The sequence below is a fragment of the Miscanthus floridulus genome, chromosome 2, assembly GCF_019320115.1.
Source record: "Miscanthus floridulus cultivar M001 chromosome 2, ASM1932011v1, whole genome shotgun sequence".
Taxonomy (NCBI): Eukaryota; Viridiplantae; Streptophyta; class Magnoliopsida; order Poales; family Poaceae; genus Miscanthus; species Miscanthus floridulus.
The window spans coordinates 60,600,699-60,613,144 of record NC_089581.1 but is presented as its reverse complement, the minus strand read 5'-3'; the positions used below and the strand labels follow the sequence as shown (position 1 = coordinate 60,613,144).

At 45.3% G+C, this 12,446-nt stretch overlaps 1 protein-coding gene across 2 annotated transcripts; it reads right to left on the bottom strand.

Moving 5' to 3' along the window:
• Nucleotides 1-5,815: 5,815 nt before the first annotated feature.
• Nucleotides 5,816-12,240, bottom strand: LOC136525056 (double-stranded RNA-binding protein 6-like). 2 transcript variants are annotated; one of them, XM_066518136.1, is made up of 3 exons: nucleotides 9,642-10,622; nucleotides 8,028-8,247; nucleotides 5,816-7,410 (listed from the first exon to the last, which is right to left on the bottom strand). In XM_066518136.1, the coding sequence occupies exons 1-3, from the start codon at nucleotides 9,642-9,644 to the stop codon at nucleotides 6,260-6,262; spliced, it is 1,374 nt and encodes a 457-aa protein (XP_066374233.1). In that variant the 5' UTR covers nucleotides 9,645-10,622; the 3' UTR covers nucleotides 5,816-6,259. The 2 variants fall into 2 exon arrangements, with proteins under 2 accessions (XP_066374233.1, XP_066374232.1); XM_066518135.1 differs by lacking the exon at nucleotides 9,642-10,622 and adding an exon at nucleotides 11,849-12,240 and having other exon boundaries at nucleotides 5,819-7,410.
• Between the last annotated feature and the right edge of the window lie 206 nt (nucleotides 12,241-12,446).

Here is a 12,446-nt window from a genome sequence, read left to right as displayed (position 1 = left end):
CTGGTGGACAACCCTAAATCTTTGGTTGTGCCCTACAACATGTAAAAACATGGCAACCTGCTCTTCTACTGACACCCCCTCCCTATCAGTGATAAGACTCCTCTCTCTAAAAGTTCTCACTAACTTAAAAAAAGCAACTCTCTTCATCCTAATCATAGAAATACACTCTGAATCAGTGGAATTGTATATCATTCTCAGTGTTCTCTATCTATGCTGTTCATTTTCATCCCTAATCAGGGCTAGTGCTATAGGATCAGGCAGTGGGGTTTCAGGTTCAGGGGTTTTCCTTTTCAGCCTAGTGGATACAAAGGTAACCATAACAATAGTCAAGGCAGCTGCCTTCCTACACAGCAGTCATGGCTCAAAGACAGATCCATCTACAAGCATGTAAAAATGTAATATGATTTCAGTTAATGAGCCTTGCTAGGCATCAACATGACTGTGAAATGAATGCATGCCAACAAAAGCACGGCTGCATCTTTATGTGATGCCTCCCAGTACTATGTGGACAACATCATCGACCAATGATGGAACAAAAAACTCAGAGCAATAGTAATCAGAAACAGATCAACATCCCTAACAGATCAAGAACAGCAAGGTACAAGTAACACTAACAACTGTATCAAACAGTTATGAACAGCAAGGTACAATACAAATCTGAAACAGATCAACAACCCTAATAGATCACGAGCCCAACAGATCAAGAACAGCAAGGTACAAGTAACTCTAATAGGAGCATGAAGCAGTTATAACAAGTATGAAACCCTAACAGATCATGAACAGCAACGAACAAGAAACCCTAATAGGTTCGAGAAGCACCACAAAAAAGAAGATTAGGGGTCGATTTCACCTTGGCTCGGGGTCCAAACAACAGAGAGGAGGCAGATCTAGAAGTAGAGGATGCAGATCGGGAAAAAGACGAAGCAGATGCAGACGGAGAAGAAGAGGAACACCGCTGCCACGGAGTCCCAGCAGCAGCCGGAGCGGGGAAGCGGCGAAGAAACTTGGCGCCGGTGACCTAACCCACAACCAGCCGGAGGTCGTCGCCGCCACCGCCACGCACCACAACTCACCGCCGGTCTCTCACGAGGGAGGTGGAAGAGCAAGCACTGAGTGGAAGAAGGAGAGAGTGGAGAGTGGGAACCCGTATATAAAGGCCGGCGAAATCGCCGCCATTTCGCTTCGCGCGCGGCGGCCAGAGCGGGAGCGGAGAGCGGGGACGCGCGCGAAGACGTTTCCCCTTCCCGCCAGAGCCTGCGTGAGCCACCCCGCCGCCGCCCAAAATCACCCACGTACGTCGCAGACGAGCTCGGCTCTGAAGAAACGAGGGTTTCGGTCGTTTCCAGAGAGCCAGGCGGAGAGGTCGAGTGTTGCTCTGCGAAGCCAGGCTCGTTTGCGGGCCATCGACCACAAACATGGCAACTTGCAACCCACGGGCGCAGCCGGGCCTCCAGGCCAGGGTCGCAAACGCGCCCTTAGCTTGACGATTTTGAATAGAATCTCTAATATCAATGCATCACGCCGGCTCAGGTATTTAAGGTGGGCAACACTGGCGGAGCCAGAACAATGGCCAAGGGGGGGGGGCTAGATTGAACACTTAGACTGATTTCCACGGTTATTAATAGTTTTGTCCCGATCAACATCAATAGCCACCTTAAATCTTTATAGTTTTGTGCAAATCAAGGGGGGCCGGGGCCCAGGTTGGCCTGAACGTGGCTCCGCCAGGTAAGTCTGTCTACTTTATTAAAGTTGTAGTGATCCATACCAGCACCCCTAGAAATAAATAAAACGTTCAAACCAACTAACTCGTGCAAACTTAAAAACTATCAATCAGGACCACTAGATGCTAATCTAATAGATGGGGTAAGAGGTGGGATTTTTTGCGCTTAAGCCCCCCACCCGCCGGCCTTTTTTTGCGCTTAAGCTCCCTCACCCTATCCATTGGATCAGCATCTAGTCATGATGGATAGTTTTCAAATTTACACAGATTGATTGATTTGCACATGATATGTTGCCTTTAATAGGACCAAAGGCAGTCAAACATGGCACCTTTGTTTAGGGGGAATATGAACCTAGACGTTGCTGTAGTGACCAAATTGGTTAGAAAACGAAGAAGCTTAGGCCTTGTTTAGATTGGGGCTAAGAATCAGTATTTGGCACTGTAGCACTTTCGTTTGTATTTGACAATTATTGTCCAATCATGACCTAACTAGGCTCAAAAGATTCATCTCGTAATTTACAATCAAACTGTGTAATTAGTTTTTTTTATCTACATTTAATACTCCATACATGTGTCCAAAGATTTGATGTAATGGAAAGAAAGTGAAAAAACTTACAATCTAAACAAGGCCTCGGTGTTGAAGCAGAAGTACATTTGCTGTCACTCGTTTTACATGGACTAGTGCCAAAGAGGTGGAAGCAAAGCATGAATTCAGGAAGCTAGTAGACTCTAAAGACCAAAGTCGGTAGTTCTCAGGCTCGAAAATTTCTGCTGACTTATCTAGTTTTCATGACGCTGTCTCTCAAATATGGGAAAATTTCTTTACCTCCTGAAGTTAATGAAAATGCTTCTGAATCTATTGGTTGTAGGTTCACAGTTATAGGGAAAATTGAAAGAACATGGAGTCAAACAACTAAAAAGGATTTGAGTATTACAATGAAATGCATGATTACAAGGAGGGATTATCATATCCCTTGCATGGAATGGCACCACAATAGCTACACGATCAAAGGAAAAGTATACATATTACTCATTTATTGACGGGTAACGATCATTAGACTACTGATGGATCTTGCTTCATATATATTTACTATTTTAAATTGCATTCGTCTCGTTCTTGTGTTCTCGATTCGCTTGCAGAAAAGTATTTTCGGCTAGATTAATACGTTCTGCGTGGTTGACAACCAATGAAGCAGTTGTGTAACGATTGTGGAGACTTGGCTGGAAGCTTAGATGGTAAACGTAGAGTTGTCCGCCAGTCAAAGTTGCGATAAGTTCTATAGACATACAACAGTGTTGTTCGAAATGGACACTTCAAATACAGGAGAAGTGATATAAATAGATGATACTTCGCACAAGCGCGCAGTACTGCGAAAAGCAGCTACTCGTCTTTTGCCTCTGGATGAGGGTCATGAACTCATGATCATGACTCAGTGCTGGTTTAGTTCCCAACTAAGACTTTGTTTAGTTGGCGAAATTTTTGACGAAATGGTACTGTAACACTTTTATTGTTATTTAACAATTAGTGTCCAATCATAGTCTAATTAGGCTTAAAAGATTCGTCTCGCGAATTTCGTCTAAACTGTGTAATTAGTTTTATTTTTTATTTATATTTAATGCTTCATGCATGCGTCCAAAGATTCGATGTGACGGAAAATCTTAAAAAAATTTGTAAAATGGAAGGGAACTAAACAACACCCAAATTCCTAAAAAGTGATACAGTAGTCATCACATCGAATCTTACGATACGTGCATGAAACATTAAATATAGACGAAAAAAAACTAATTACACAATTTGGTTGAAAATTGCAAGACGAACGTTTTAAACCTAATTCGTATTTGCGCCTCCCGTATTCCGCAGCGGACTGTCTGCTACGTCGTCCTACCCTAGAGCCTAGCAGGCGAGCACACGCTAATCTCGAGGCGAGACGGGGACGCGAACGCGGTGGCGAGGCCGCAATAAACTCCCCGTTTGGACGCCATCAGTGCGCCATAAATCGGCGCCACCTGTTAGCTGGGCCGTCCATGGCATGCTGCTGCGCATCTATGGCCATGTTTAGATTGAAAGTTTTTTCAACCTGATGAATAGTATCACTTTCGTCTTATTTGGCAAATATTATCCAATCGTGAACCAACTAGGCTCAAAAGATTCATCTCGTGATTTCCAACTAAACTGTGTAATTAGTTATTTTTTTTACCTACATTTAATACTCCATGCAAGCGACTAAAAATTGATGTAATGGAGAGAGAGTGAAAAAACTTGGAATTTTGAAGGGAACTAAACAAGGCCTATGGAGCGCTAGCTGCCTCTGCCTGCCGCCCCCTCCAATAATTGTCGTCTCTGTTGGGCACAGCAGGCAAGAAAACGATGGCGTCTGTCTTCCTCCTCGATGGCTCGCCCTATCGGCCTTCCCAGGGCTACACATGCTACTCGCCCCCGTCCATCAAAATTCATTGCGAGAATTGCTTGCCGGTCAGACGAACCACTGAAGCAGGCGGCAGGGCAGCCGGCAGGGCAAACCCCTACACTACACGCCTCTGCCTCGCCCAGAGTGTCATTCATGCCCGCTGTACTGGCACGTCGTACTAATTGCTAGTGCTATTGTGGCCCGTGGCCCATGGCCCGGCCCCGTCTCTACCCCCTCTGTTTTTCTATCCATCTTTTCTCTGTTTCGGCCAGACCGCCAGAGTGTGCAGTGCAGTGCAGTGCAGTGCAGCAGAACGGCAAGCGGACAGCGACTCGCGGCTTTGTTTGGACGCGGCCAGCGGCCAAGACGCAGTTGCCACTTGACGGCAACGGGTGTTTCCTACAGGCAACAGCCTCGCTTGGCTTGTTGCCGTGCGGCCGGGTCGGGTCAGCACGCTGTAGGCAGGTCAAATGGGCAGGAACCGCGGCGGCAGGCGAGCACAGGTGAGCATTTGTCCATCATTGTGGAGATCAGGCCGCACACATGCTCGGCATGCAGCCTGGCCCTGCCCGGTGCCCGGTGCCCGCCGCCTGCCTCGCAGTGCAGTTCAGTGCAGCGCGGCAGCTGCGATTCTGGCTTCTGATCGCCTTTTTGTTCTTTCCTAGGGAGAAAAAAAGGAGCGGAGGAGATGCGGTTCAGATCGGCTCATCATCAATTCATCAGCCGTGGCTGGCTTTTGGCCGGAGCCTTTGGTGGTTCCAGGTTACTAAATGCATTGCCATTATATACGTATTTTCTTTTACAGAAGCCCAAGTGTGTGGTATGCGGTCACGACCCAACAACCAATTTCTAGTTTCTAGTGTGCCCGAACTCATTTTTCTCTTTTAAGCCCTTTCGGACGATGACGAGATGTGTAAAGCACATGACGAGCGAGAGCAATACGCGTGGTCCCAACTCCCAAGTTCGGTTGCCACACAAGGGCTGGACCGACCAACGTCAGGGTCAATCCCTGCCTGTGCCTGGCCTCTTGTGCAGCACGCCTGCATCATCCAAAATCCAAACGAAAGTGGTTCAGATTACCCACAAGGATGATGCGCAACAGAAAATCTACCGCTTTGATACAACGATTTCTCTTTCATCATAGAAGCCAAGACGAAAAGCGGCAGAAAAAAAAACCCTTTCATCTGTCTCAACTTTTCATCATACACCAACCGCCAATGCATCATCATTTGCATGGTACTACTGGAAAAAAAGAAGCTGAGGCCCTGTTTCCAAATAAGTCACCTACTTATAAGTTAAAAAGTGACTTATTTTGCCGAACACCACCAACTTATTAGTCACCCCTGCTTATAAGTTTTAAGTTGGTTCACCCCTGCTTAAGGCCCTGTTTGGTTTCCATAAGTCAGGTGACTTATTAAGTCAGGTGACTGAAAACCAGTGATTTATAAGTCATGCCTGTTTGGTTGTAGATGACTTATAAGCTCATTAAAGGTGTGGGCTCCATGCGAAAAAGGTTGACTTATAAGTTTTAAGTAAAGATGAACCAACTTAAAACTTATAAGCAGAGGTGACTTATAAGTTGGTGGTGTTTGACAAAATAAGTCACTTTTTTCACTTTTTAACTTATAAGTAGTGACTTATTTGAATCCAAACAGGACCTAAAACTTATAAGTCACCCTTTTTCACATGAGACCCACACCTTTAATGAACTTATAAGTCATCTACAACCAAACAAGCATGACTTATAAGTCACTGATTTTCAGTCACCTAACTTAATAAGTCACTGACTTATGGAAACCAAACAGGACCTGAATAAGATTGCGGCGGATCGACGCCGCCTCAGAATCCTTCCCTAGAGGCACCACCTCATCATTGGGGTAAAAGCAGACCAACTGCATATCCAGGGAAGTATAACCGTCTCCAACGGGCAAACCGCCTACCACCACTTATGTTTTTTTCGCTCTCGGTTTTTTTTCTCAACAGAAAAACTAGGTGTTCCTACCACAATGCAGCTTGCCCAGACAGCCCTAATCTGAACCCAAGGCATACAAGAACTAAACAGAACAGAATGTGCACGGGAGGCAGCTAATTACAAAATCTGGGAGAAGATGCCGGCGCACATTTTCTAAAGTCAATTGATCTCCAGCTGCCTGATGGCTGCCTCTGCCACTGCTTGAGCCTCGGCCTCGTGCTTAGCTTCCGCCCTATCATCGTCCCCATCCGCAGCCCTTGATTGCCTTGCCATGAGAATGTCTGATGATGTACTGCGTTCCACAGCAGCATTATTCCCAGTAGCAGAAGATGGCACTTCGCTGGTAGCACCGGCTGAAGCTTCCTTGCCTTGAGCAGGCAAATCAATCTTAACGGAAGGCCTGATTGCTGGAACTGGAGCTGCCAGTGATTCCTTTGGGGCTTGGGTTTGCACATCCTTCATCTGAACTGGGATTGCAGTTGATAGTGATTCCTTTGGGGCTTGGGTTTGCATATCCTTCATCTGAACTGGGATTGCAGTTGATAGTGATCCCACAAGAGGCTGGCGTTGTGCATCCTTTACCGAGACAGGAATCACAGGAGACATTGAACTCTTCCTTGCTTGGTATTGCACATCCTTTACCTGAACAGGGATCACAGATGGAGCTGTTTCCTTCCTTGATTGATCTTGCACATTCTTTAACTGAACATGCATCACAGGTTTCGGCCCTTGAACTGCAGCTGAGGCAAACATTGGAGAGGCTGGCCTCATGCGAACTGGAGATGCCATCCGAATCGGTGGTGGGTGGCTCATGAGTGGAGGAAGCTGCTGTGGGCGTGCAGACGGAGGTGGGAGAGGTGGAGCTGAGAACACAGGAACAGCAGTCCTAATTGTGACTGAAGGAGCCATGTTGTGGCAAGGCATACGGTAGTGCCCAACTGGCACATAGGGGGTTGCCTCTGCAGCTGGAAATCTTGACCTTGGACTGGGAGTGAGGCTATCCATGGCCCGACCAGGAATTTGTGATACACCATCAGTAGATGCTGGGGACTCTGGTCTGGATCTTGAATTAGATTTAGGGCGGAATAGAGGGAGAATCTTCGAGTAGCTGGACTGAGAAGATTGACCAAAAGAAGGCTTCCTCTCTGGCTGCATGGGAAATTTCTTAGGGAACGGTGAAACATGAGGATAATTGGCCATCGCCATCTTCTCCTTCAAGCGATAATTGAGGAGGGCTCGGGCAATCCTGATCTGCTCCTGCTCATCATTGTTTTCTGGCTCATTGGATGAATTCACTTCCTCGCGTACCACTGTCGCAGAGAGATGAAACAGTGTGAGGTGTCAATGTATGAATAAAGAATGTCATCCCAAGATATTTCACTTCTTTCAACGAGACCAAACAGAAACAGGCATAATGCACAAGATAAACTTGGTCCAATTCCACTAACATAGTAAGTGAAACCAGGTAACCTACTTGCTTAGCTTTTCACACTAGCATGACTTTTTAAGTATTAAAGGAAGATAAACTAATTCATGTTTAGCTTGATGAAGGGGTTCCAGATGAATTCAGAACATACAGTCCAAATTAATGAGAAGTAGCAATGCTAGAGATAAGATATCACCTGACTTACATATAATGGTATAAAACACAAAAGTACAAATGTTGGATGACTTGACTTGATAAAAATATAATTAGTTGAAAATTAGCTCAAATTTCTCATGATAAATTACTAAGTCAAGATTGAGTCAATATCCATATCCTAACCTAAAAAATATCTTTTCAAGCCATGGTGATACCAATTTTAACCAAGTTGCAATACTTCTCTTTTTGTCAATTATAGTTATTGCAGACAAACATGAATAAGCAACATTGCTACAATTTCATTCATCAATTTGCAATGCACAGAACGCAATGAGTGATACTCACATTGTTTCAGTGCTGACCATGCAGCTGAAGCAGCATTTTTTTCAGCCTGTTTCTTATTCTTAGCAGGATCACCTGTAAATGTAATACCAGCTAGCTCTACTGTGCATGTGAAAACCGGTAGGTGGCCAAGGCCAGATCGCTCTGTTGTATACAATGGCAATGGCGCCCCAACTCTTTGAGCTACTTCCTGCAGAAGGTTCTTATAAACCCCTGTTTCATCCTGTGTAACAGAAATCATCACCATAAGCAAGTGACTGAAATTACTGTAAATCAAAGAATAGAAGTTGAAGATGCAACATTCTATGAAGGTTAAAGAATAATCAATCACATAAAAATATTAAAGCCCAACCGACAGATTGTAGAGAATTTTTTGCCAGGGCAAACACCCGTTATACATTTAGTCAGTGAAAAAGCTTTTATTCCTGGTCATTGAAACAAAAGTAATTGAATCAGAACAAAAAGTAAGGGCTTCCAGAATGCTAAGGAAGATGACTTCGGGATCAAGACAATGCTAATCAGATAATACTTCAACTGCAAGGATTATGATTCAAATGATGCTCAAATAAGTTGAAGTGGTAGTTGAGCTGTCCACTAACTGACTATAAGAGGCAATGAATACAAAGGGACATCTACTAAAGTATAAATCCAAATCGCAAAACCATGATTCACTGAAGTAATAATCCAAACCGCAGAACCATGAGTCAGTTCCAAAATTAAACAGGCAGATAGTGGATATAAGCTAGCCAATAAAAAGAAAATAGCATTCTTGCAGATCAGTTCTGAATATATTGACACAAAAGGTTTTAGACAATAATGCCAGCAGCAGCTGAAGGAGAGAAGGTAGCTAACCATGAAAAATCACTGAGATCAAGTAGTGAGAAGCTACCTGCACACTACAAGGTAAGATCTACGGACCTTCAGATATTTTTTCATAAGAAGACATGGATGTTATAATGTCCGTGACAGGATACATTTCCAAGCTGCAGGACTATGAGCTCCATGCCTTGCAGCTAGTTATTATTTACCACCACATACCAAACCATAGTCACCTACAAAGTTTTCTCATTTTCTTTGATTTTGATCTAGAAGAATTAAATATATTTCAATGATCACGTCACAGTGAAACAGCAATCCTCCAACCAGGTGAATCACTCCTGTGATAGTCCAGACTCCAATATTTTACATACCCCCCCCCCCCCACCCCCCACCCCACCCTCCCCCCCAAAAAAAACTGATACAGTCAACTATGAGGATCATTGACCATGCCTAACATTTTGCTGACCCGATGTTCAAATTTATTCTAGCAACCAAACCATCCAAAATACGCATTGACCAGTGATAGCAACCTATCTACTTGGAGACCAATCTGAACTTACATGATACCGCAGGGCCATGTCACTACAAGCCACCTAATTTTGATCGATACATCAAAGTAAGAACAGAAATAATAAAAAATATCAGAAGTAGACCCCTCTGCCATCCAATTCCAGATCAGCCTTTTTAAAAATTATAGCCAAAAAGTAGCTGCTTTTTTATCATGTGGTCACAATCCAAACTCCCAAATTCAAAGAACAAAACCCCTGTGCAGAACGCCAGACCGACAAGAACACCCACCATTCAACAAGGCGGCCATCGCACTCGGCCCGCAGTCCTGCACCAAGAACCCTGCCTAAAAGGCGGGCAACAAAGCGACGTTCCCGCACTAGCACCAGCAGCTACACCCACATTGTCCCGGCCAAAGCCCAGACAGCAAACAAAGCACTAGGGAGGCGCGCACTTGAGGTAGCAAGCCGGCTCCCAGCACTGGCAGCAGCCCATGGCTGACCTGATCTGACCGGACCCGTATCGGCAAAAGATACCACGCATATCAACACCAGCACCACCCCTTCCCAGTTCTCACTGCCCTTGCCCCATGGTGGGCTGTGAGGGGCCTGCCTGCCACTAAACCACCGGGGCCCACCGGCATTGACCTGCGATGCCCCGGTTAGGTGCGGGCGGTCTCCAATTCAATTCCCCCCACCCACTCGCATTAATACCATGGCACCACTATAAAGACCGAAACCAAATCCCCCTTCCCCACCGTTTCACACTGAGTTTCCACGCGCTGGTTAATCCCGTTCCGTTCAAAACCCCGTGTGTATGTACTGCGTACCCTGCATTCCAACTGGGCTTCCAAGTCAAGCGTACGCGGCAACTTTTTAATTCCACCACCCATCAATGCGCCCATTAATACACAGGTTTGGCTAATCGGGGTTTAGCAATTAATGGCACGCGGACTTTCCAACTCGAGCACCAATAACGGTGCGAGGACGGACGGAACCCTAGCGGTAATTCCGAAGCTGTAAGAATTTCCTAATCGGCAGTTAATGCGGAGTGTATGCTTGGAGTCTGTTTTGACAAGGCTTTAAGTATAAACATCGAGAATATGAATCATGAATAACTTTTAAATTAAAGGTGAAAACTATATATGTATAGATTTACTTTGAAAAATATTTTCATAAAAATTTACATATATCCCTTTTTGATAAATATCTTTATAAAAAAAAATAGTAAAAGTTATATTTTAGAGATAGCGTCGCTGTCCATATAATCGCCCGTACTAAAAAAAATAAAGTCGTTTTAGATAAGGCTGGACCTGGATTAAATATTGGGAATATAAATCATGAATAAATTTTAAGTTGTTGGATTTAGAAATGTAAAAACCATATATAAATTTATCTTGAAAAATACTTTTTAAAAAATTAAATATATTATTTTTTAATAAATATCTTTATAAAAATAAGTAGTCAAAAATGCTCTCGAGAACGCGTCGCTGTCCAAAACACAACTTCATTATTTATACGGAGGGAGTATATATATTATCAGAAGCACCGTCGACGTTCCGGCGCGAGAGCACATCTAACGAGGGATTAAAGTATAGTGGCGTGTTAATGGCCGGCGCAGGGTACGAACAAGTTAAGAGGCTTGATTGCGCTTAGTACATCCATCGCGTAGAGTGGGGAACTAAGCTCTGTTCATTAACTAATCCGCGCCCACTTTTATAATACAAAATGAAATTACGGTGGCAAGAGTACGACATGATTGTATTTTGGTCAAAATAAAATAAAAGATGAGGAAGATTTTTTTTCAACCCGATGTCTGGGGGAAAAAATTAACCGGACTCGAGTATTGCGACTTTTTCTCTCGGGATCAAAGGAATCCCCTTTTATAAAAACAAAAAAAGAAAAGGCACCGAGAGAGTTTTTGGCACGAAAAGAGTTGCAGCTTTCCGTACCAATTATCCGCAGCAATTCATGCCGCTCAAGAGCCAAGCTATGACTTCATAGCTCGTTTTTTTTTTACCTAGAAACCAGATCAAACTACGAGAACGATTCAAAGGCAACGGGTAATGTATTGCTAAATCTATCCAAAATCGCCAACATTATGCTGAAATAAAAAAAAATACATGCCGCGGCGCTGGAACAGGAGTTATCACGAACTAAACAGTCAAACGAGACGCCATTTTTAACCCGAGCAAAACGCAAACGACTCGCCCTGGATAGTCAATAGCCCACGAGAATTCCGTGACGAATTGCAGTAGCAAATGGTTCGAGCGATCTACTTACGATCAATTATACTCGGATTAGAAACACCAGCAGATCCCCAAATTCCACCACCGAGAAGCGTTTGAAACAAGAACCGCGAGAAATACAACCAAAAAAAAAATACCACGACAGGAGAAACGATTCGTAGGGAAGCGAGGGGCACGCGGAGGAGGATAGGGGCAAGGTGGGGGGGGGGGGGGGGGGGGGGGGGGGGGGTTGCCCGCGCGGGCGGCTTACCAGGATGCGGGCAGCGAGCGAGTAGGACGGGCCGCGTCGCGCGAGCGCGGCTAGCGCAACCTCCGCGGCGGCGTGCTCCGCCTGGCGGAGCGTGGTTAAGAACCCGGGACTCTCGAACTGCTCCCCATTGAAGTTCACCGCCGCCTTGAACCGTGGCGCATGGTCGGGCCCCTCCCGCAGGCACGTGTAAGCCGGCAGGTTGAAGCAGCTCCGCTGGGCCAGCTCCTGCAGCTGGTTCTTGTACATGGCCGCCGACCTCCGCCCCGAGCTCCACCGCTACTCCGAGTGCCGGCCGCCGTGGCCGCAGACGACGACCCCGGGAGATCTGCCGTCTACGAGAAGGAGAGCTGTTTAGGGGGAGAAGAGAGAAGTGGTGCGTGTGGAACGGGAGGGGGCCGTTTATATTTTCTTTATTTATGTTTCATTTTTGGAAGATTTTAATGCCACTGCCTGCCTACGGTTACTACTCACTAGCCAGGCGGATGACAGCTGGGTCCCAGCACCAGGCACGCTCCATTGTATGTTCGGGTTTTCCCCCTGAAAAGTACTGACCGATAAACCTAAATGTTAGGCTTGCGTAATTGTATTTGCATTTGCA

What these genes read in the sequence shown, in the direction of transcription:
- LOC136525056 (XM_066518135.1), bottom strand. Translation starts at nt 12,094, where the DNA reads ATGTACAAGAACCAGCTGCAGGAGCTGGCCCAGCGGAGCTGCTTCAAC. An exon ending in CGCTCGCTGCCCGCATCCTG is followed by an intron (nt 8,248 to 11,848) that starts GTAAGCCGCCCG and finishes TCTGTTACACAG; the next exon opens with GATGAAACAGGGGTTTATAA. An exon ending in ATGGTCAGCACTGAAACAAT is followed by an intron (nt 7,411 to 8,027) that starts GTGAGTATCACT and finishes TCTCTGCGACAG; the next exon opens with TGGTACGCGAGGAAGTGAAT.